Genomic DNA, 25,700 nt, shown 5'->3' on the forward strand with positions numbered 1-25,700 from the left:
AGAGCAAAACAATGATTAATATTAGAAGTCAGTGTTTGAACTTGTTAACATAATATCAAAACCACGTTCCATGATAATCTGACAAATCATTGTATAAATTAACAATAATGCTGAATTAATTAATAAATAAAATTGACTGATTAAACGAAACATGGCACACCGCGGCAAGCGGGCAATGGCATCACCAAGTTCCTGAATTATTCAAAGACTCTTCTCTGCAACTGCAATCAATTATTTTTGAAAGACTGTTTTGGCGTAATAGAAGCTACAACTTCATTGAAAAATGTTAAAAAATGACTATATATTTTCCAACCACAGAGTATTGTAATTGAGTGATATTTAACGTTATACAAATCAATTTTAATTAAAGTAAAAACAGCTAAACATGTTTCAGCACACTGCAAATTGGGCAATTTGGTTTCTTTGAACCAAAGCTGCCAAGATTTAAACAAAAAAACCAAGGCTGCCAAGACAGCTAAACATGGAAACCACCATTGTATGGAACAATGCAGCAACAGTTGGTGCTCAGCTATTCGAATCCACACGGACGATGGAGTGGAAAGATATGAAGATACCTGCTGCTCAGCCGCAGATGATTACGAAGGATCACAGCGGAACTGAAAATCCAGCTTCTGATGATCATCAATATTTCTCGATGTTTGTGTTTATGCTCGGTTTGGCATACCAGAGGGAAGGAGCAACCAAGCCCTCAGCATTGATTATTGATTCCATTCTTCACAGCACTCAGTTTCATGTCCTATTTGCTGTATTTCTTCTTTGCCGTTATTTGTTTCAAATATCACTGTATCATGTGCTCTTCCCCGTCATTCTTGTCCCACTAATACTTTCTATCTACTTCTACATCAACTATGAGCCATTTCTCTACTTGGAGGAAGATATCAAGCGGATCAGAAGAGAATCGAGGTTACTGCATGCTATTTCAGAGGATGCAGCAAAAGTAATGGAGTTAACAGAAGAGATAAACACCAGAGCCTGTCAAATCTGGGAATCTGACCACTACTCTGTTGGAGCAACTATAGAAGGGCTGGATAAAACCGAGTTGGCATGGGTTGAGCAAGCCAAATCCATTGTTCGAAGAGCAAAATATTTGGTCGAAACCTTTGAGAAACACAGAAGGGACTCCCACATAATAAGTTTTGCTACAATCAGGAAGAATCTCAGCCAGATGGGAGAGCTTTCCAGTGAAACTAACCGGGTTAAAGAGGAGATAAAAAACATCATTGAGAAGAAGGTGTGTGGGATTAACATATGCGAATCACTAGAGAGATTGAGGTCTGACATTAGAAGCCTTCGGGACAGATCTGTTGAAGAACAAGAGCATAGATGGGTACTAAATTCCAAAGGAGGAGCTGCCTCACCAGCTGATTTGACTTTCTCTACATCACAGAAAATAAAAAGGCTGATAATTCAAGACCCAGTCTTAATGCGTGATACTGGAGAGAAAATAAAGGCAATAAATCTGCAGTTGCTTCTGCTGCACCCTTTTCTGAAGGATATAGAAGGACTTCAGTTTGAGAGCGAAACTGAAAAGGCGTGGGTGGAAGAACTGGAAGAGATCATTAATGAAGCACATCCTGCCATTGAAAACTTCTCACAGAGGCCTCCGTTGTTATCAGTTGCTGGCAGTTGGAAGGCATGGAGGAATCTCAAACAGAACATAAGGTGCATTGAAGTTGGGTTCTCAGACCTTTTAGAAAAAAAAGATAGATATGGCTTCAGATTTATAAGCAGAGATTCATCAAAGTTTGTCTATCAACCCTCCTACCGCACCACTGCTGGCGAATTTGTTTCACCTGTACTAGACAGTTTGCGACAGCACCTGGAGTCATCGGTGTTTGAGGTATATTTTCATGTCAAATGGCTATGCAATAAATTGGAAAAGATGCCTAAACTTCTAGATGATGCTGGAAAAATTAGAAGCAGATATAATTCCAGAAAAGCTGGGTTGGAGCAAATGAAGAAAATTGTTCTAAGGGCAGAAAAATCTGTGAAAAAATTCGTGAAGGATTCAGACACTTCGAAAACAAGAGATGGGATGAAGCTTTTTCATGAAATTGACCAAATCAATCGTACAATTGATATTTTTCTAAGATGCATAAAAGCATACACCATTGAATTGACCGAAGAGTCAAGCTCAGTGGTTGGTTTGGAAGAAGACATGTTGGCAGTGGTGTCACAGCTGACAACCAACAATGAACATCACTCTGTTATTTCAGTTGTGGGGGTTGAGGGAATAGGTAAGACAACACTGGCAAAGAAAATTTATAACCATGGAGTTGTTGTGGACCATTTTCCCTGCCGTGCATGGGTTTCTCTACCTCACGGCGACTCTAATAACAAAGAACAGCTGATTTTGGAAGGTGTAGCAAAGCAGGTCTTGAGGTCTCTTAAACCAGAAGGGCGCCAAGAGATCAATCAGAATGCATCCAGCAGGATCGACGAGGCACATAATATCTTAAAAGCTGAGCGGTGCCTTTTAGTTATTGACAACATATCCACAATGGTAGAGTGGAATACTCTGAAAGCAGCATTTCCAGTAACTAAATCAAGTGGGAGCAGAATTCTGCTCACTACACGCAACCACAAGTTGGCTTCACAAGTCGACAGCGACAACCCTCCCCACCAGCTTCGACCACTAACCAGAGAAGAGAGCTGGCAGTTGTTCAACCAGGCGGTGCACTTCCCTCCAAAATGGAAAATGCTAGCAAAAGAAATTTTGAGTAAATATAAGGGTTCACCATTAGCCATCATATGTCTAATGTTAGGGAAAGATGAGAATACTGCTCAAGAGTTGAAAAGGGTGATCCAATACATCAACCAGAATGATACAGCATCGATTCATACCTACACCATAGGGTGTGCGGATAAGTTACCTCCTCATCTATCCCATTGTCTTTCTTGCTTCAAAGTCTTCCCAAGGGATTTCAAAATTCCTACGAGGAGATTAATTGCTATGTGGATTGCAGAAGGTTTGGTAGACGTAAGGGATAAGACGACAGAACCTTATGAAGATGTGGCACACGTAAGGGATAAGGCGACAGAATATGAAGATGTGGCAAACACGTATTTATCAGAGTTAATTGATCGGGACATTGTTCAAGTAGTTGAAAGAAAGGTGAATGGGAGAGTCAAGACATGTTGCTTGCACAAAGATTTACAAGAACCGATCAGGTCCAAATCTATGATGTTAGATCAGAGGCGACTTGCTGATCACTTAAACTCTTATGATCCAAGTTTTTGTCTTATTCATAGTGACAGCTCAGATTTTCCAGACTCATACAAAAAACTCATCTCTATTCTCTCCTTTGATTCTGGAGAAGGATATAAGCCTGGAGAAGAAATAGGCAACTTTCTACGAAAGGGCATTGCAGGTGGTTTCTTCCAGCTTCTACAGGTTCTTGATCTTGAACGTGTATTCAGACCTGAATTGCCCAAAACCATTGAGAAATTAAGCAAGTTGAGGTATCTAGGCTTGAGGTGGACTTACCTTGAATCAATCCCTACTTCCATTGGTAATTTGCTGAACCTACAAACCTTGGATGTGAAGCATACATATGTCCGCACTCTCCCCCATTCCATATGGAAACTACAGGAACTTCGACACCTATACTTAAGCCAGAATTACCGAAGTAAACTAATGCGTCAACAAGGACGTCGCAGTTCCTTGAAGAAACTTCAGACACTGTGGGGTGTATTTGTGGATAAGGATAGTCCTTTGAAGGATGGGTTGGACAAGTTTACCAGTCTCAGAAAATTAGGATTGGCATTCCAGTTAGAGAAGGAAGATCAAAAGGCGTTAGCAGACGGGATTCTAAAGCTGAAGCACCTTCAATCTCTAAGATTGAGATCAATTGATGAATTGGGTGAACCTCATGCTCTAGCGTTGGAATCTTTGTCAGCACTTGAGAATCTCTCTAGCCTAAATTTGTTTGGAAAGCTAGTTCCCTCCATCATACCTGAATTACCTAAGAACCTCACTGATCTTACTTTGTCAGCCTCTTGTCTTCAAGAAGATCCAATGCCGAAGTTAGAGAAGCTCCAAAACCTTAAATCACTTTGTTTCCATTCCAAGTCTTATACCGGTAACAAGATGGTTTGCTCCAACTGGGGGTTTGAAAAGCTTTTAGTTTTAAAGTTGTGGATGCTAGAACTAGAAGATTGGGATGTTGAAGGAAAGGCAATGCAAAATCTCAGGGAGTTGGAAATTAGATCTTGCAAAAAATTGAATGCCCCAAGTGGGTTGGGACACTTAAAAACCCTCACTGAATTGAAGCTAACAAATATGCCAGAAGTATTTGTTACAACAATCACAGAAACAATGAGGCAAGTTTGGGTTGGCATTAACCACCCCCCAAAAATCATTCCAATCAATTGGGAGTCAGAGGAATAAATCATAAGCTTCCACTCATGAACTCATGGTATGTCTTTTTTATTATTATTTATATACAAAAAATTATGTTGCTTCTGCATTTCCATGCATAAACAAATCAGGAATATGATTTTAAACTGCCTACTTTATTTTTGTGTATATCCGTTGGAAGCCATGTCTATATGCTGTGTGTTTTATAGCATTGATACATACGCTAGCTGCTTGGTTTCTGAAGCATTTCAATGAAATAACGTCACATGTTTGCCATGTATTAAACTTAAAAAATGGTAGTATAGCTAATATGAGAACTGCATCTAGCAGAAGTTTGATAGGATATGCATGGTTAATATTTGGACACAAGTATCTCTACATGCGATGGTTTTTAACTAAGATCTACACAAGTGAATTTCTGCATCATCTTATGACAAATGAGTTTTGACATTTGTGTGGAGATGTATCAGTGCCTCTGAGAGGGTTTTCCAATGATCATGGGAGGGGTATGGCTCTAACCTTCAGCTATGAGTGTTGTTGATTTTGACAGATAACTTATGACTCCTATAAAATGGGATAGTTAAGTTAAGTCCTGTTGACAGATATCTAGTGGTATCCTAAAAAATGACTCTATTGCAAATAAGGTTTTAGTTAGGGATGCATGTTTGTATATAAATATTGGGTACAGTACAGTTGGCTTGTTTTCTTACATGAAGCATGTTCTAGTTTACTGACAAAGTAATATTTATTGTCACTACAGGTAGCAACAAAGCATTGGATCAAAATACCACGGATAAATTGGGGTTGTGATGAGATTCTATCTTCAGGAGGTTTTGGGATTTGTTTTTCTACTTGTTTATTGACATGCTGTGTTTTATGATATGAGATCATTGAAAATTATGGATGTAAAATAATGCTAGTGTTCAAGGATTGTTTCATTTCATCTGAAGAATATTATTATATCAGAATTTGAATTCAAATAAAACTCAGTTATGTTCTTGTGAATTTCTAACCTTTCTAGTAGAAGTTACTTGCATTGTTCTCTGTCAGCATCACTTAACATAATTCCCAGAGTTGCTCTATAAACCCCTCTGTGGCTATAATTTGTAGCAACCAAGTTAGCTGTGTGGGAATTTTCTGAACCTGGAACGCATGGGCAACTAGTTAAAAATAAAATTTAAGCATTCAAATCCTGCAAGGGGAAAGTGCGTTTCTTTTTGGGTTTCTCACCTGCCTGCTTCTCTGCTCGGAGTTCTCTCAGAAACGACGGCCTCCCTTGCCCTCCGTTAGTAATTTACTAATTTCTAGCAAAGGTAAAAAAAAACTTGCTCATCTTCTCATCAATGAAAATGTTATCATTTGACTGCTGAATTGAACCCCTCAGTACACCCATTTTTAAGTTCTCAACATAACGTTCCTCCCTCATATATGCAAAATCATTGAATGGCTTGGCCTGATAGACCCGTTAGGTATTGTCGCATGTGAACTGAACAAAGACTTCAAATTTTAAAAGGAAATTACTTGTCTCCTTTCTGGAAGTAGGACTCCAATTTTCCTGCTAATCATAGTTTTGATATGTGTGTAAATATTTTTCTTTTTGTGTCTTTGATAAATTATGTTTGCATATATGTAAAATTATGATTTATAGAAAATAGAAATGCATACGAGACTTATTTGCCTCTGTATTTTAAACATTTTGAGCCTTAACAAATAGGAAAGGAAAGTATGCTTTGAGAGCAAGAATTCTATAATGAGGGCCTTATATATGGCCCTTAGGGTCGTAGATGAGATGCCATATCTCTTAATCTTTAGATCAAATTAGTTAGTCGTTGGATTAAATTGGTTAGTATAATGATTCAACAATTAAGGTATAGAACCTTACTTAAAGGCCGTATATAAGGTGCTCACTATAGAATGACTCACTTTGGGAGAGTTTGATTCAAATTTGATAATTTGAGAGAGTGATTCAAATTTAATAATTTGAGATGTCATGGTCGGTATTATTCAAAGTCATTATTATTCTTTTGAAGCCCAATATGACTAAATGGGCCCTTATTCTTTTGAAGCCCATTACTCTAACATGTCTGCATGCAATGCAATGCAACCTGCGCTTTCGAATTCACAAATTTCTTCATTTATTCTTTTTTTTTTTCCAAGCAAATTTCTTCATTTATTCGCCTGAACTGAGTTTTTTCATACAATAAATTTACAAAGTCATACTCTCTTTTTTATTTTTTATTTTTACTTTTGTCAGAAGATTTTTCTAACAACCAAGGATCCACACACTACTTAATATAAATCAGATCTTTGGCAGCCTAAAAAATATATACTAATTACTATGATTAATTGGAACACATGATTCAGAAAGTAAAATATTTTTCTTGTATATAGATCAGAAAATATAATATTTGTGTATGTTAATTAAGTAGGTAAAATCATAAGAGTCGATGGAAGCTATTGGGGCAAGTTGTGTGATATTAATTTTATTTTATTTTTGGTCAAAGTATTGCAGCTATTGGCAGCTATTGAATGCATGTGGATGATATTATATATTACGAAATTAAAGTTTGATCTAGTCACAAAGACCTAGATGTATTAAACAATAAAACTAGATGTGTGAACAATACAACTAAAATAAGAGCTGGCGTAAAATTAAAATTAAAATAATTAATTAAAAAAATCATACAATTAAATTAAATTTAAAAAGTAAAATTTTGAAAAAAAATTAATATAATTAAATTAATATTAAAGAAATAATAAAACAAAAGGTCAAAAACCTTGCGCAACAAAATATTTCGTCGCACAAACTATTAAATTAATTTATTTTAATTAAAAAATTTTAAAACACAAAAATATTCGTCACACAAATATTTGCGTGACGTTAGTATTCGTCGTGCAAAACTCTAAAAATTTGGGTGGTACCAAAAATGGGACGAGGAATTTTTTTTTTAATAAATTTTTTAGACTTTGAGCAACCAATACTTTTCGTCGAGCAAGACTTGCGCAACCAATTAAAAACTTGGTCGAGCAAAGTCTTTCTTCACGATCTTTGCCCGACGAAGTTTCATCACGCTGAAATTTGTGCGACTAAAATATACTTTGCACGATGAAATTCTCTTCGTTAAATTGTAAAATGTTGTAGTGTATGTATGTCGAATTTTGCAAATGACATAATTTTGTAAAGAGTGCTGCTAAACGAAGCCTAAAATTAACTGAGTACACCATACTACCAAACTATTTATTGAATTACTAATTTACCATAATATAAAATGACCAAAAATGATATATTGAATTGTGAAACAAATACAAGTTTAATAAGTACACCATATTCAGCCCTAATCAAACTTAGAGAAGTTTTCGTATTGCTTGGTTCCATTAAAAGGATTTGTCAGCTTGTTTTAGTACAAGGATCTTGTTTCAAGTACCACCCAATGAGCTATATAGATCTTCTCATTGAATTCTGTCGTTTAAGATGACTGATGATGAATGAGATGGTGTTCTGAAAGAGTCCTTTGAGTTTGACCCCGCTTATTTGCCTACCAATCTTGATGAAAATCATTGATTTGAAAAAGGATAACAGAGCCATGAATATTGAACCTAATGGTTTGTCCCGTGAGTTAAAGTGAAGGCAAACTTGTAATGGGTTATGGGAGAGTATGCACAGCTGAGAAATAGGAGAATTATGAAAGAGAAACTTCAATGCACAGATCTCCAAGAAAGGCAAATAGCAACATAGATAAAAATAAACAAATAAAATCTTATTTTATTGTCTTATTGGAAATTAAAATTATGCACACTTTGATTTCCTTATAACTTAGTTTGTTTCTTGTGTGCATGGGCACTAAAACACGTTGAAAAGAGAAGTAAGATGATGAAGCTTTGAATTTAAGGAGTTAGCAAATCTACTTCCATTGTAGCTCATGAAATTAAAGATTTGATGCAAACCCAAAATCTGAAAAGAGGAACGAATTCATGTAAAAAGAGAAACTTGATTTAGGATTGGAACTAGGGTGTTGTGTGATATATTGTATTAGGGTGTATCAAGGGTATTTTCGGTAGTTAAATAGGGTGTATTTAGTTAATTTTACATTTTAATTAAAATATTATGGTGTACTTAGATCATAAGGTGTACTCAGTTAATTTTAGGATTTGTTTAACATCACTCTTTTGTAAATGGCACTGTGAGAGTAAATATTTTCGTCTCCAATCATAGCACATCACGTGGAAAAGAAGAATATCCCTTAAATTAATTAATTAAACCAATTTATTTGGCTAATTAATTAATAGGGATAATATCTTAATTATAGGATATTAACTTTAATTAATAAGATAATGTCATTAATTTAGATATTATCCTAATAAGAAGATATAATCATCATCAAATTAGGAGATTTGGATCCCAATCAAATCCCTAATGGACTCAATCTCTATAATTTGGAGAAAGAATAAACTCCTTTCTAATAAGAGTTTTATTCTTTACGAAACTCTAGCCTCCGAGGCTCTTATAAATAGATGGCTTCATTCATTATTTAAGGTATATCTAAATCTACTTGAAAAACCCGAGAAAACTCTCCATCTCTCTCTCCCTAGCCACCGGCGACGCCACCACCGCCGCTGGCCACACATTTCTCTCTCTCTATATATTACATACACGGCTCTGACCACCCAGTTCTCACCCTAAAGAAATCTTCTCACCCTAAAGAAATCTCCGTATCATTTTTTAGCTATTGTTTCACCTAAATTCAATCAAACTAACTTAGACATCAGAGGACCTTTGGCCAACACCCTCCAGGTGTGGTCTATTTACTTCTATCTTTTTTACAGGAATCGAGGAAGAGAGAGAAGGAAGATCAAAGGTTGAAGAATCACAAAGCGAATATTCTCCCGCGAGATTATTTGCACAAACAGGCACTATGAAAATTGTGAAATGACGCCTATTTTGTTAGAGATTAAAAATAAATCTCCTTGATTAATTAGGAAGGCTCACGTCAACATTTGATGGCTACCATTTGAAAAGTTATACTACAAAACTTGGACGACAAAAATAAGACTTTTTGTAGTTTTTTCATTGTTAAAAAAAGATCGCAGGAGTTTCTATCTTACCAAATAGGAAATTGTAGAAGAGTTTGATTCAAATTTGACAATTTGATATACCATGGTGGTCGAGCTAAATTATTGCCTTAGAGCCCTTATTCTTCTGAAGCCCAAGATCACTAAATTGGCCTTCATTTTCTCTAAATTTCGAAATTATTTAAGGCTCAACCAAAAGAAAATCAAAAGATTTGGCCCAAGGGTTACGCCATTGTCTTATGGGTATTCCGAAGCCTTGATAGTTTTCTCACTTAGGGTTCGTCGGCCCGACTAAACTTTTGGGTTTGGGTCGGGCTTTATGGGTTTTTTTATTTTTGGGCCACCGAGGTCTAAACAGGTTGGGCATTAAATCATTTTGTTACACTTTTTTTTTTGGGTGGTCAAAAGTGATGGATAAAGAGTCTTCTCTTAAACATTAGTATAGATTACTACATAACTTAAGAAAATAAAAATATAATAGCCAAACTCTTTTACTAAACCTAGACCAATAGCCAATATATTTAAAACTATTATACCTAAAAATGAATCTTATGAAAATGTGTTACTTCTATCCCAAACTAGAATTAACATCATGGAAATTAAAGCAATTTGTGACATTAGAATTAATAAAATCAAAATAAGCTTTCAAATTCTTTATTGAACCATTAAATTTGAACTTGACAAAAAAAGGGGCACTAAAAGATAATGTATATATTTTTGTTTGTTACAAAATTTTAGACAACATTGAAAAAATTAACTTAATTTATAACATGTGTAAACAAAATAAGAAGTTTGTTAGTTTATCATACATATTACATTATTTTGATTAAGTATAAAATGAGGTTAGATAGTGCTTCAATTAAATTTTTTTAAAAATAAGGGCATAGGCGGGCAAGCTAAGGGTTTCAAATCCTAAGCCCAAGTCCTACCCAACCTTAAAGTGGGATGGACTGAGCTGGCGTAACCATCAGGACGGGCCGCACTTTGGCCCATCGGACCTCGATTTACCTACTTTGGCTTGCGGCCCGGTGATCAAATGATGATCCCTATTCTCACCAATGGGGGAAATTCTATAGTAAGGCCAAATGATGATCCCTACTCTCTCTAGAGTTTGTAGTCATTCTCGCAAGAAGATGTGTTTGGAAAGTTTGAAGTGGCTTTGACATACGGGTTTATTTTCACTTTTCATTTAGGCCCAATATTCATTTATTTACTTATTTATTTTGATGACATATTGATTATATATCTTATATTACGAAAGAAAGTAGAGTTTGAGGATTAATTATATGCTTGAGTGACAAGTAGTATTTTTCTAATTATAATAATTTAGTATCTGAAATTTGATAGTTAGGTTTTTTTAATTTTTTGTTTTGGAAAACGAGTTCGTGGTTATTTGACATTTTTCAATTGTATATATTAGGGGATTTCCAGAATTAGTTGTAAGGCAATTCCTAACATAATCTGGCCTCAAGCTTATTGAGTTGCTGGAAAATTATCATTTCCAGTAAGAAGCATGAGAGACTTAAACCTCCAACCACTTTCCAGCAGCACAATACCTGAAAGATCGAGTGTAAATTTTTTATAAATCCATTAATTGGCGGCCTAGTAGCTACCCTCTTTACAAAACCATTTGCCTGTCGTGTCCAAGGCATAACCCAAGCCCAAATTGCACACAATGAGGACCAAGTTGTGTGTGGCAACTTGAAACTTGGCAAGGTCATATAGTTAGCTTGGACATTAGTACAGGAATCCTATAATGAGGGTTTTATCCGATGCTTTTAGATGATACTCTATCTTTTAACTGCCGGATCAAATTGATTAGATGTTAGATCAAATTGGTTAATTTGATTCAACAGTTAAAATATAGGGCCTCATCTCATGACCTTCGATAAGGCTTTTACTATAAAATGAATGATGCAACATTAGTATTATTTAGTCTATAAGTAAAAAGTAAAAGTTTTTTCTTTTTCATTTTTTAACTTCTAGAGAGGGGAAACCAGTATTCTATAACATGCATGCATCTTGGCTTTTTAGTTGACAAGGGTCTTTGATTTATTTGCTAGTTAACAAATGATTCTTCTTGAGTCTTGAGCGTAAATCAAGCAAATTGAATCTTACATAAAAAAAGAAAGCTACATTTTCCTAAGCAAGCATCCACTACTAATTTGTCCTTTTGGGTTAGAAAGTCTAAAATTGTCTAGAGATCTACAAAGCTGTTAACTTGGGATTAAATGATACAGCAGTTTTTATAATCAGCATTAGATCAATTTTTTATTTATTTATAGCTTTTTGGTTGAACACAAGATCCAGAGTAATGTAGACGAAATTAGTAAGATAAACTATAATTATGTTTTTAGATGTGAACACTGTCATTTTTTTTTTAATGCTAAGTCGTACTTAATTCACTTTCCTTAGAGATGAACTTGTGAAATTTGGTTAATTATATGTCAGATTAATGTACCAAGATGCTATAGAAACAAGTATATAGTAGCCAATTTTCCGGCGGCGTGTGTTGCAACTGCCATTCATGCTAAGAACAGAAAAATGCTACTTATTCAGGTGAGAAATTGAATCTCGGATATGTATTCAAGTGACCTTATTTTTATAGCATCTTATACATTCCTCGCTCATTGTTCACCTAATTTTCACGTATTGCAACACTATAAATATTTACTAATTAGTATAGTGATTTGGAGCAATTATTCATCCAAAAATAAAAAAAATAATACTCCTCTCCTAGAAGAAAAGGAAACTTTAAAAGTTTAATCGAGGCTTAAGGTTTGTGATGTGTGAATTTTAACCTTGGCTGCAATTGGCATAATTCAATCCCTAATCGAAGACCCATATGTGTAAACTCATTTTTATGGAAGTTTGAGTCTCGTTATGCTCAATAATCTTTTAAGCTAGGTCTTAGTTGTCTAGAGATCTACAAAGCTGTTGTCCTGATCACCATGAAACAAGGATTCTGGAAAATATTCAGAACGTTGAAATTACAAACCAGAAAAAAAATTTCTAATATAATATCAACTTCCATTTGTTTTTATCAATCAATGTTTAGCTTTTATATAAATTACAATGACCTCGTTGACTTGGTAGGTTGTCTGATATTCAAGCAGGGATAACATTTGTCCAGTCTTCTAGAATATAGTAGGGGGTAAGGACCAAGGAAAAAGAAATTACAATTAGAGCAACAAGAGTCCATGACAGCTTTTGGCTCTACTAGTGTGTGTGATACTATCAGTTGACTTAAAGTTTGAATATGATCATCTCATCTTACCCAAAACTTGAACATTGTCGATTGTCGAGTAATTATTTTGTTGTTCACGTGGCATAGCATTATTGCAACCAAGCTTTTCTCCTATTATTTACTGAATTTTGAGTCCTTTATTTTTATTTTTTCTGAAAAGATAACCATGCAGCATCACTCCGAGTTTGGTTTAGCTTTGACATATATTATAACAGAATATATATGATGAAGATTACAAGCTAAATTCCAATCTACCAAACAAGATTTAGTCTCACAGAAAATTGTGGCCTACTAATTTGGAACTTGTCTGCAAGCAAACTTGTTTACTGCACAATCAATTTTGGCCTTTTATGGCCCACAGAAATTTGGTACTGTTCAGTTAGACCAAGATGTGCCATAAGAAGCCAGACATGAGTGAGCAGCTCTCCTCCCCTCCGGAGTTGCTGAGTATGATCTCTCCATCGACACTGATTAGCCGCATACGATAGCATTTCCACCCACACATGACTTATCAGCTCCCACTTCTTCTTATTATCCCAATTTTCCTTTGCTTGCAAATCTTTTGCAAGCCTGCATGCATCAAATAGCACTGACTTGCTTCTGTCACCTTTCACTTTAGCTGGATGGAGGTCAGTGCACACTTCCATGAGCTCTATGCGAGCTTCCTTGCCATCTGATTTCAATTTTCTTTCTGTGAAAAAATCCTCAGCCTCAGAACATGTGTCTCTATACCTTATCTCTCCAATCCCATTTGGCAACATGAAGGGGCAAATGACTAAAAGGTACAACATGTAGTTCGACAATCGCATACTTGCTCGACAATTTAGGTTCGTAGCAGGGTTCATTTCTTCATTGAGATCAGAATAGTAGCATAGATCTGTAGCAATATGCCAAAGAAGGATGCTCTGGTCAAATTCAGCATCATTAATGGTCCAGCCAAGTATCTTTAGACCTTTTTTGTCGAGCACCTTGTCACCCCTTCCAGCGCATAATTCTTTCCGATCCTTGAAACTCTTGGCAGTTTTTGATTTCTCTTGGAGCTGCCCGAATATCAACTTCTTCACGAAATCTAGGGATTCATCGCTGTAGTCTTTGTACCGATGCTTCTCTAAAAACGTATTTATATAACAGTCCTTCTTGAAAAGAATGCACTTAGCTGGCTTAGTCTTAAGACAAAATTTTATGAGCTCGTATTGTCCCAAGGAGTTAGACCAGCTCTTGTTGTTAACCAATGGGAGGTATGAAACAGTTTTATGCAAGAAACCCACCACACAAGCCACCGTATTTGTGTGCTTGTTCTTGTTCAGCCACAGCTTTGTCCAGTCTGAGGAAAGCAGTATGATTAGAGCATAAATTTCTAGGATGATAGCTCCTGCCAACATAATAAATGTGATAATCACATCCATTTCCCTGTATGCTTGCTTCTCGATGAAAAGGAAAATTAGGAATACTAAAACTGTTAAAGAAAAAGTAAAACAACGGAGAATGCCACCAAGGCCAGAATAAACGAGGACTGCTTTAGTATAAAACACATCATATATGAAACCTAGCTCAATCTCAATAACGTCAAAAGCTTCCTCACAGGTTGTGGCTTGGAAGAAGTTTTGGCTGTTATCTACATCATGGAAGTTGAGGATGAGATCAGCACAGAGCTTCTTTAAACTTTCAAAGAAAGTGTAAGCTTTGTTTATTGGATCATTTTGGCTACTGTCATCATCAGCTGCAGGTTCGCGTGATTGATCGCTACCTGTGGCAGCTTTGGATGCGCTGAATGTTCCAAGTTCTACCCTGAAGCCCTCATCTCTCCTTGAGCTGTAGTCTTCCATGTATCTATCATAATTCGGACCGGGGTCAGGAGGTTGGAGCATAGAATCTCTAAATTGCTCACTGCTTGCAGATCTTAAAACCCAAGTCCTCTCCCCAGACTTTATAATCCCAACTATGAACATTGGTAATGCCAAAAAATTCAAGGCTTCACTAGACCATGCTCTGAATAAGATATTGGAAGCTACAAGTAACTGGGAACCTAGCCTAAGCAAGTGCCTCAGCCACAACTCATTGTCTTCTGAGGAATAAGCAGCAATAATATCTGGGCCACCAAGATGCAAGAGAAGAAAGGGTGCCCAAAATGCTGTTATTATATAGTCTGGGTTTGCAGAATCACCTTGAGAGTCTTCTTGGCTGTTGGAGAGTACGCCGAGTGAAAATGTTGCAGTTGACTCAGCCAACAAGTAAGCGAGCCACAAAACAATTCTGAGGTAGTCATTGGTTGAATGCTTTCTCCAGTTCCCAATCAGGATTAGGATGCTTTGAAAGCCGAGGCTGATTAGTACTGCAACACGAAGCTCCCACAGGCTCCAGATTTTGATCACCCGTTCTGGGAAAAGCTGCATTGCCTTCCTCCTCTTTGTGAAGAGCAAGGTGCTTATAACTGGAAATGAAAGAGAACGTATCAGACACAGCATTTTAAGTTTGCATACTCATTCTAGGAAGTATATAACTTTTCTTGAAGTACAAAAAAACAATTGTTTTCAATCAAGTTAATGAATTTAGAAGGAAACAGAAATTAGTAAAAATCTCACTTGTGACTAGCATGATTTTTCTTTGTTTTAGGATTTAAGAGGCAGCTGTAAAGTAGCAACACTTCCAGCGGCTTGTGTTTGTTTAGCTTTCCAGCATGCCGACGGTGATGCCAGAGAAAGAGAGGAAGCTCTCTCAGAATTGATGGACTTGTATTGATAGCTGCCCAGAAAACAAGACAAGGGAGCTGCAGAAGAAGCAAGAGTTGAATCCTTTCTAATATAACCAAGGAAAAATATTATTAATCATCACTTACTTAGGAGAGGCTACCCCTTTTGGTTTTTACAGATTACCTATCAAGAGGAATTGTCAGCAATGAGACTTGAACTTAAGCCTTCATAGTGAACAGAATGATCCTTACCAACTCAACAAACCCTCATTGATTTATTAATATTATTAGTTTGTGAATTCGTCCATTGTAACATGTGAACTTGAACTTGAACTTGTAATTTTAAGCCATATGGATGATTTTTTTTACCTCTTTTTTTGGCTTCCCACGTGCTTTGCTTGTTATTGGTGTAACTGCTTGTCTTTGATTAATGAATTCTTAAGTTCAAATGAGTTTGTGTAAGATCTAAGTAAAAAATGGAAATTTTTTAGCAACGCCCCTTAATTATAGATCTTGTTCCACCTTAGCCCTCTTTTAACTTTCAATTTGATTTTGAAACCCCATAATCTTTCAAAACATGCCAATGTGCTCCTTCCGTCAAGTCTGAATAAATGTTATGTTAATTTTATAGGCATAAACGTCAATTCACTCTAAAAACTTTAAAATAAAATAAAAAACTATCTCCTTCTCTCTACCCTGCACGATTCACCCCCACCCACCGACACCTCTCTCGCTTACCTCCTCCTCCTCGGCCACACCCCAATCTTCTTTGGCGTGCCCGTCACCAATGCAGCGACTTTTGCCACCACTGCCGTCTTTGGCTGGCTCTTGGGGAACAGATCCATCTCGGCCTCGCTTTGTTCGATACGGCTCTGATTGTTTTGGGCATTTGGCTTTGTATCAGGTAATTTGGTTTTCATCAATTCAATTTATGTATTCTGTTTGTAGAAATTTTATGTGTAGCTAGCTTGGTTTGTTGGATTATTCATGTTTGAGTGTTTGGCTGCTCAGAGAAGAGGGGAAATCAAGAGGGAAATTTGTCACCCTCTATAGAAAAAGAAGAAGAGAAAACAGAGTAACCCAGATATTTGAGGCACTGAAACAACATATTCTGGAACAAACCCTACGTTGAAACTGAAACAGAGTATCCCCTGTTTTATTTTTTATTTTTTTAAAATTTTAGAGTAAATTGACGTTTATGCCCATAAAACTAACAGAAATTTTACTAGACTTGATGTTAGGGACACATTGGCATGTTTTGAAAGATTAGGGGGTTTTAAAACCAAATTGAAAGTTAAGAGGGCAAAGTGGAACAAAGCCTATAGTGCAAGGCATTGCTAAAAATATAACAATTAGATTTAGATATATCTCAACTGGAGGAAAACTACTCTGCTTATGTCAAAGACTCAAAGCTCTTGTCCAGAAACTCAGTTGAAGCCATGAACACCATATATTCAACTCCAATAATAATCAAATTTTCTGCAAAGTGGGAAGTTTGTTTTCTCTAAACCAAAAGCTAGCTGCCAAGGCAACTAGGCAACTAGGCGGCGGAGCGATCATGGAATGGAACTATGCAGAAACAACTGGTGCTCAGTCATTCATATCCACAACTGATGATGCAGAGAGACCTGCTGCTCCAACAGCTCAGCCTTTCCGATTTACGTACGGGGAGAGTATTGAAGCTCCAGCATTGACGATCATCATCAATGATAACCGATTGCTTGATGTACTTCAGGTTATGGTTAGCATAGCAGAGCAGGGGAGCGCCATCAAGCCCTCTGCATTCTATGATTCCTTTCTCAAACATGGTCGCTTTTTGGTGATGTTTGTGGTGTTCCTTCTTGGCCGGTATGTTAGCCATATACCGTTGTATCTAGTGTTCTTCAGCATCTCTCTAATTAGCCTGTCGTTTCTATACGTCTACATCCACTATGTGCCGTTTCTGTTCTTACAAGAAGACATCATGTGGATTCGAAGAGAGTCGAGGTTACTGAATGCTATTTCAGAGGATACAGCAAAAGTGGCGGGTTTAAGGGATCAGATAGATACCAGAGCAAAAGAAATCCTGGATCCCAGCATTTACTCTGGTGGAGCAACTATAGAAGGACTAAATTATGTTGAGGCAGAATGGGTGGCCAAAACCAGATCAGTAGTTAAAAGAGCAAATGCTTTAGTGGCAACCTTTGAGAACCAGAGGAGAAGAGACTCCCACATGATCCACAGAATATGTTTTGGTACAATCAGTGAGAAGGTGAAGCAGGTAGAATGGCTTTTAACTGAAACTAAGCAAGTTAAGGAGGAAATAAACGAGCGCATTAAGATGAAGGCGGATCGTGGGATTAACATATGTGAATCGCTGGAGAGGTCGAGATCTGAAATGAGAAGCCTTGTAGACAGACCCATTTATGAAAGCAGTCATCAACAAAAATGGGTAGAGTCTAAAAGGCGAGTTGAAACATCAGCTGCTTTGACTTTCTCCATTACAAAGAAGATGAATAGTCTGATGACTCAAGAACCAGATGAGCAAATACATTCAATATATCTGCAGTTGATGCTACTGTATCCCTTTCTGAAAGATATAGAAGAAGTTCGTTTCGAAAGTGAAATTGAAGAGGCTTGGGTGGAGGAAATGGAAGAGGTCATTAATCAAACACAACCTGCCATTGAGAGCTTCTTACTGCAGAGACCAGAGCACCGATTTAAGTGGCTGTCGATTATCGACAATTGGAAGGCACGGAGAAAGCTCAAGGAGGACATAAGGTGCATTGACAGTCGGTTCACAGAACTTTTGGAGAGGAAGGAGAGATATGGCTTCAGATTTATAAGAAGAGATTCATCGAAGTTTGTCAATCAATCCCCACATCACAATACCCCAGATGGCATTATTTCACCAGTAGCTGGCACAATTCACAGCTACCTCGAGGCGAAGCCAGATATATCTCGTGAGATACATGGTAAATTGGGATTGCTATGCACTCATTTGGACGATATGAATAAACTTGTAGATGATGCAGAAATGATTGAAAGAAGATATATTTCCAGAATGGCTTGGTTGGAACAAATGAGTAATATTGTTAAACGTGCAGAGAACTCCGTGCAAACATTCATGAAAAGTTCAAAGAACGTAAGGATAAAGCAGATTCAATTCAGAACAAACGCTGGGACAAATCTTTGGCGCGAAATTGGCCAAATGGAGAATACTGTCAATCTTGTTACAAGGACCATAAAAGCGTACAACATTAAGTTTACGAAAGAGTCAAACTCAGTGGTCGGTTTGGAAGAAGATGTACATGAACTGGTGTCACGACTGACAACCTACAACGAACATCACCCTTTTTTTTCCATTTTAGGCATTGGAGGCATAGGTAAGACAACACTGGCAAAGGAAATCTATAACCATGCAGATGTTGCAACACACTTTCCTCAACGTGTATGGATCTCTCTACCTTGGAAGTCCAGTGAATCCTGGGTCCAAACGGTACCCAAAAATGTGAGGTACCTTTTAGTTCTAGAAAACATCTCGACCAAGGAAGAGTTGGAAGAAGCTCTGACAGTAGCATCACCAAGTGGAAGCAGAATTCTGCTCACGACAAGAGACACAAATTTGGTTTCAGAAGTTGGCAATCCTCCCCACCACCTTCGTCTACGAACCAAAGAAGAGAGCTGGAAGTTACTTAACAAGATGGTGCACTTTAATCTGAAAGAGGAAGTGAAAGCAAAGGAAATTTTAGGCAAGTGCGGGGGTTTCCCACTCGCCATTGTACGCCTTGGATATCTAATATCAAGGACTGCTGTTTATAATTTTGAGGAGTTGGAAAGGGTGATCAAGCAGAAAGAGAAGCCAATGTTAGAAACTTACCCTACCATAGAGTCCATACAAGGGAGCCTTCCCAAATCTGATCCTCATATGTTTAGGTGCCTATCTTACTTGAAACTCTTCCCAATGGGGATTGAAATTCCTGCAAGGAGATTAATTGCTTTGTGGATTGCAGAAGGGTTGGTAAAAGTGGAAAAGAAGACAGAATCCCCTGAATCTGAAGATGTTGCAAATGAGTATCTAACGGAGTTGATTAATCGGGACATGATTCAAGTAGTTGAAAGAAAGCTTAATGGTACAATCAAGACATGCTGCTTACCCTATAGTCTACAAAAACTCGAGTTTTACAAGAATCAAAAGAGGATTGTTAATTTTAGAAGAAATGATCCAAGTCCTACTTCTGGTAAAAGCTCAAATTTTCGAAACGATTATCGAGATCTGCTCTCAATTCTAACCTTTGATACTCGAGAAGGAAATACACCTGGAGAAGAAGCGGGTAACTTTCTTAGAAAGGGCATTGCAGGCGGTTGCTTCCGAAAGCTACAGGTTCTTGATCTTGAACGTCTGTTTAGACCTGAATTGCCAAACATGTTAGGACCATTAAGCAAGTTGAGGTATCTAGGCTTGAGGTGGACTTGCCTTGGATCAATCCCATCATCCATTGGTGAATTGGTGAACCTCCAAACCTTAGATGTGAAGCATACATCTGTCCGAAATCTCCCTGGTTCAATATGGAAACTGCAAGAACTTCGAAACCTATACTTAAACCAGAATTGTCGAAGTAGACTTGAGCATCATCAAGGTGGTAATTCCTTGAAGAATCTCCGGACATTATGGGGTTTATTTGTGGATAAGGATAGTCCGTTGAAAGATGGGCTTGACAAGGTGACCAACCTCAGAAAATTGGGATTGGCATTCCAGTTAGAGCAGGAAGAGCAAAAGGCATTAGCAAACTGGATTAAAAAGCTGAAGTACCTTAAGTCTTTAAGAATAAGATCAATTGGGGAAAAGGGCAAACCCTGTGATCTGATGTGCATGCCTTTGTCAGGCCTCAACCATCTCTCCAGCCTAAATTTGTTTGGGAAGCTAACTTCTTCCATCATAGCTGAATTCCCTAAAAACCTCACTGACCTTACTTTGTCAGCCTCTTCTCTTATAGATGATCCAATGCCCAAATTAGAGAAGCTCTCCAACCTTAAATTACTATGTTTTTACTCTAATTCTTATAGAGGTAAAGGGATGCGTTGCGCCGCAGAGGGCTTTCCTCGGCTTTTAGTTTTAAGGTTGTGGAATCTGGTGGAACTAGAAGTTTGGGATGTAGAGGAGAAGGCAATGCAAAATCTCAGGGAGTTGGAGATAAGATCCTGCAAAAATTTGAAGATCCCAACAGGGTTGGGACACTTGAAGACTCTCCTTGAATTGAAGGTAACTGATATGCCACGAGACTTTGCTGTAGACATAGCCAAAAATAAGAGGCAACTTTGGGATGACGTTGTCCACTCCCCAGCAATCATTGCAGCTAAGTGAAAGGATTCAGATAAGAGGCTCACGTAGGATGGTATGTTTTTCTTTTCTTTTCTTATCTTTGTTTTTTGACTTTGCTTTCTGTTGCTTCAACATTTCCATCCATCAGTAACTCATGAAGCTAATATCAAAACTGCAATTGATTTCTCTGTATACACTATACTGCAACGAATTAGGGAGGATTTGGATATGCATATACCGAAACATGTTCCAGTAAATATATATCATATATCTAATTATCTCAATGCTTATGTTATAGACATAAATATATGCATCATGCAAGCATAGTATGTTCTCCTCTAGATGAAATTTTTTCAATGTAATTAAGTACGTATAAATATGAATCATCGGCATGCATTTACATATTCCATGGATATGCAAATTTTTCCCCCATCATATAAAGCTATATTTGGGGGAGAATTGAACACAAGACTATAAGTATATAGATGAAATGCTCTTAACTATTTGAGCTACAAGCTCATTTCTAGCTTCTTTAAAATAAAAATAAAAATAAACTCACCTAGTAATACTGATTAGTACAACTTATTGTGATTTCAGGTGACAAAGATGCTGATGCATAGAGGATTTGGCATTGGGGTCTCGACCGCAGAATGATCAGGCTATATTAGGAATATCCTCAAATTTCCATAAAATATAATGGCTTTGCAATGACATTCTTTTTTCTTTTATTTTTATTTTTATTTTTATTTTTATTTTTATTTTTTAAAGAGATTTGCTTTTGTGCCTGATGATTGATATTGCAAATTTATCAAAGTTTGGTTGTTCAAGTGTTCTATTGATACGCTATGTGAACTGTGATAAATAGGGCGGAGGCAGGGGAGACTCCCATGGGCTATGGATTGCCTAGGAAGCTTTCACTTTTAGAAAAAACCAAAGTTTTTCAAAAAAGACAGAAAAACCTCTCAACTTTCAAATCAAAGACATACAAATGTAAAAGATTCCTTAGGAAATCCAAAGCAAATGAATGGAATGGCTGCAGACTGTTAATTCAAAATATGGTATCAGTCTTAGTAGGCAGCCTGCTGAAGAAGTTGAAGAATGCTGCTAACGGCAACACATGGCGAAATCTTGGAGGCATCATGACAAACAACCCTGCGCCTGCAGCCACCGCTTTGAATGGTGTCAGATATAACACTGAGGTAACCGCAACGCAAAATGTTACAAAGACGACAGTGGCACGCGGGTCTCGCCAACTTAACAGCAACTGAAATCGCTCCGCCAGAATAGCCACATCACCCACTAGAGCCTGAACGCTACTAGCATTGCTCCTCAGCCGATTGTATCTCATTCTCACCAGCTCCATATTCCGGCTGGTCGGATAAGTGTCGAATTCCTCATCCAGCTCATCAATGGTCACGAGCTCAAGTTGTGAGAGCTTTATGTTAATGTGGGGAGGATACCTAGCCCGGAAGCGGAAGTTCCATAACCCAGATAGAACCATGCAAAGAAAAGCCGTGGGCAGAATTAGTTGTGGGAAGCAAACGAGCATGAGAAAGAAAACATGGGCAAGAACTGTCATTATGGGATTCTTCCACATGCAAATTTCCCAAAACCATTTGCCTGCAGAAATGACTCCGGACAAAGCTGTCGCTAGCCTAGAAAAATTTGCTCTACTCCGTCGTATGCTCCAAAAATGGCAGTTCCCATCACACATGTATTCCACCACTTCCCCTCTCAGTGGAGGATCAGCTCGAGAAAACTGTGCTTGGACTAGGTAAATAGCATTCATCCTTAATGTGTCAAGCTGCTCCGCCGTGATGGGCCTTAAGTAGTGCATCTTGGGCATCTGTGGCTGTGAGTAGGAGTAAAGCGTTTTAACACAAGAGGTGCAAGAAAATCGAACTGCCAAATGCAACTCCCCCATCTTCTTAACACCAGACGGGTGAACAGCCAGCAGTGGATATCGGTGCGTGTAAACACGGCCTGCTTCCAGTGATGAGATACGAATTCGAACCTTCCCAATCATCGCGTGTCTGGAGTCATTCCCAAACTGTAGGTTGTTGTCAAATACACCTACAGTAAGAACCGTAGCAACATCAAAAACCTCCCATATGTATTGTTCATGATATCTTGGACACAGTTCCCCAACAATGGTTCTTGTCCGGAACCATTTATGACCATACTTTGCTACGCAGTATGCATCTGTTGTGCCCCTTCCGTCACGTGTTTTCATTGGATGAAGCTCTACAGCATCCAAGATTCCGAGCTCTAAAACCCCAATTGATGGCCTCCATAGCTTCTTTGATGTGGGTCGTAAATCACTGTTATAATGAGGTGATTCATTGGCGACATGGTATCCTCCCTCTAGACAAAGTCGGAGATGGATGCTGGACGATAACTTTTCTCTTTCCGACTCATTTTGATCCACAGCCACTGGCTTTTCCAGTTTATACCATCGGCCACGGATCATACAATCATCAGCACGCCTATCGACAGATTGCAGCGCTATTGTGACCCCCCCAATGATTTCATCTTTTCCGGGACACACATGATCGTAAACAGAAATGATGAGATCATCTTCAAAGGGTTCAGCAGCGACAAGCAAAAGATCTTCATTCCAAAGGGGGTTTAGATTTTGCGCCTGAATTTTTTGTGTTACCAAAACCTGGTTTCCTATTTTTACCAGGACATAAGCATATGGGAAACGATTCTTGTCATCAATAAACAGGTTGTGTGCCTCGATAACATTAACACGTAAATACCACAACCTTGGTGCAAGATAGACCTTTGAGCCTAGCACTGTGGAGGTAAGTAGTCTGACATCAACATGACTGCTTGCATTATCAGAATGCCATGCACCGGGGAAAGCCTCATCTGCTTGGGTGCCAAACCAGACTGCGAGCATTAGTTCACCCCTAGCTTTATGCCCTGTATTGTCTTCAATCCGATACCATTGTGGAGCAAGAGGATTATCAGATTCAGGAGGGACTCGCAATGGAACATCATGGATGTCAAATTTTACAATCCCCACAAAGTCATGATCATCCCTAACATCATTGTCCCTAACCATGACTTCTAACTCAGATGATTTTAGCCGATCCCCCGAAAAGGCAAAAACCTCATTCCATACTGGATTTTGTTCCTTCTCATAGTAGTTGGTAAACCATTTATAGTCTCCAACTCGTACCTCAGTATATGGAGCAAGCCTTCCTGTAGCATCCGTGGCAGGAAGATCACGAGCCTTAACAACCCTTACATACAAAAAATACATCTGTTCAACTAGATCATAGGCGCTTGCAGTCTTCTCTCCATGAATAACACGGCTACCAGCAACTCTTCCACCTCCAAGTTTAGGGCTTGTCTCTGTAAGTGAAAATTCATGGGCTTCATACTTAAATGCATTATCGTAAACTTTTGGAGCAACTGGAGGATGTTGTTGGCGTTGGCGGTCATAACTTGGATTAGGAGGATGACGACAGGTGGGCCTTGTCCCAACTTCCGAATTATTAGAGGTGCTTGTAGTCCCATCTGCAGCAACATCCCCTCGATGTGAATCTTGGCCATCACGACTTTGATTAGAACTATGTTGAGAGGTATGCCCCGTCTCAGCTTCTGTATTAGAGGTGCTTGCAGTCTCATCAGCAGCAGCATCCGTCATATTCGAATGTTGGCTGCTGTTACTACTTGGATTAGAAATACGTTGAGAGGTGCGCCTTGTCTCAGTTTCCGCATTAAAGGAGCTTGCATTCTCATCATCATCAGCATCCCCCATACGGGAATGTTGGCTGCCGTGACTTGGATTAGAACTATGAAGAGAGTTGGACCTTGTCCTAAATCCCTCATCGTCGATGCTTGAATTCTCATCAGCAGCAACATCCCTCATCATATGTGAATGTTGGCTTTCATGACTTGGAGTAGCAGCATGACGAAAGGGGCGCCCTCTGTCAGCTTCCACAATAGCGGTGCTGGAAGTCACAATAGCGGTGCTGGCAGTCTCATCAGCAGGAGTAGAAGCATGACGAAAGGTGCGCCCTCTCTCAGCTTCCACAATAGCGGTGCTTGCAGTCTCATCAGCAGGAGCATACCCCAGCAGAAGTTGGCTTGGATTAGGAATTTGAGGAAAGTTGTGCCTTGTCCCAGCTTCCACAATAGCGCCGCTGGCAGTCCCATCAGCAGGAGCATACTCCAGCAAAAGTTGGTGGCCATGACTTGGATTACGGAGACGTGGTATCTCAACTTCTGCATTTGGAGAAGTGTTCGTCACAGGATTTGAAACTCCTTGATTAGATCCATGAGCTACGCTTGGATCCATAGTACCTAGGGCTCCAACAACAGCAATTGGGGTGGAGGGCCTAATTGATGGGTCATCAGTAACATAAACCTTTAGGCCGAGCTCTCCTCTTACAGAAGACCATGAGAGGCGACGCTTTTTATTCAAAGGGTAATGCGTAACAGCAGCATCAGAATAAGAGCAAAATAAATTCCCAGTAAGACTAATCTTTCCAATAAACGATCTTGAGGAGGTAGCTGTGGCACTACTGTAGACACATGCATCGAGAGTAAGGTTGTGATAATTCGAAGGATCGAAAATGTTGAAGCAGAAGCTTTCATTCCAATCTGGATTAAGATTCTTTTCTATAGTGGTGGTAAGGAGCCTTTGACCATCAAAGTTAAGCTCCACAAAGGCATTGGATGAGCCTTGCCCATCTGTAGGCAAAAGATCATAGGCGCTGACGACATCTACCCGCAGCTTAGAGTTGCTCATAGTGACATATATGTGTGTATACTGGAGAAATGGAAAGTAACTACAGGCACCTGCAAAGGAGGGAATAACTAAAATGAGATACTGTCATATGCGTTTCGGCTCATTGATATGTAACAGAGAGATGATCAATTCGATAGAATCAAGGGATCAATAGTTCAAGCATATGTTTTAATAAGTATCAATGTAAACCAATCAGTAGGCCAGGGGGGTGAACTGCAACAATTTCGTTATCCAGATGCATAAGAT

The 25,700-nt window shown here is 38.3% G+C and overlaps 4 protein-coding genes across 4 annotated transcripts; 2 read left to right on the forward strand and 2 right to left on the reverse strand.

Annotated features, from left to right (window-relative positions):
- The first annotated feature begins 481 nt into the window (after positions 1 to 481).
- On the forward strand, positions 482 to 5,521 carry LOC103327778 (putative disease resistance protein At1g59620). The gene has a single exon (XM_089050459.1). It carries the CDS (start codon positions 482 to 484, stop codon positions 4,409 to 4,411), a length of 3,930 nt encoding a protein of 1,309 aa, XP_088906585.1. The 3' UTR covers positions 4,412 to 5,521.
- A 7,338-nt stretch (positions 5,522 to 12,859) lies between these two features.
- LOC103327776 (uncharacterized) lies at positions 12,860 to 15,099 on the reverse strand. The gene has a single exon (XM_008230143.2). The coding sequence runs from the start codon at positions 15,089 to 15,091 to the stop codon at positions 13,022 to 13,024; it is 2,070 nt and encodes a 689-aa protein (XP_008228365.2). The 5' UTR covers positions 15,092 to 15,099; the 3' UTR covers positions 12,860 to 13,021.
- A 792-nt stretch (positions 15,100 to 15,891) lies between these two features.
- LOC103327775 (putative disease resistance protein At1g59780) lies at positions 15,892 to 21,518 on the forward strand. Its single transcript, XM_008230142.3, has 3 exons — positions 15,892 to 16,291; positions 16,399 to 20,762; positions 21,287 to 21,518. Exon 2 carries the CDS (start codon positions 16,946 to 16,948, stop codon positions 20,729 to 20,731), a length of 3,786 nt encoding a protein of 1,261 aa, XP_008228364.2. The 5' UTR covers positions 15,892 to 16,291; positions 16,399 to 16,945; the 3' UTR covers positions 20,732 to 20,762; positions 21,287 to 21,518.
- A 219-nt stretch (positions 21,519 to 21,737) lies between these two features.
- LOC103327774 (FT-interacting protein 3-like) lies at positions 21,738 to 25,454 on the reverse strand. The gene is made up of 3 exons (XM_008230141.2): positions 24,874 to 25,454; positions 24,464 to 24,474; positions 21,738 to 24,184 (listed from the first exon to the last, which is right to left on the reverse strand). The coding sequence occupies exons 1-3, from the start codon at positions 25,452 to 25,454 to the stop codon at positions 21,738 to 21,740; spliced, it is 3,039 nt and encodes a 1,012-aa protein (XP_008228363.2).
- Between the last annotated feature and the right edge of the window lie 246 nt (positions 25,455 to 25,700).

Source organism: Prunus mume, linkage group LG4 (assembly GCF_029339155.1).
Source record: "Prunus mume cultivar Tortuosa linkage group LG4, ASM2933915v1, whole genome shotgun sequence".
NCBI classification, from domain to species: Eukaryota; Viridiplantae; Streptophyta; class Magnoliopsida; order Rosales; family Rosaceae; genus Prunus; species Prunus mume.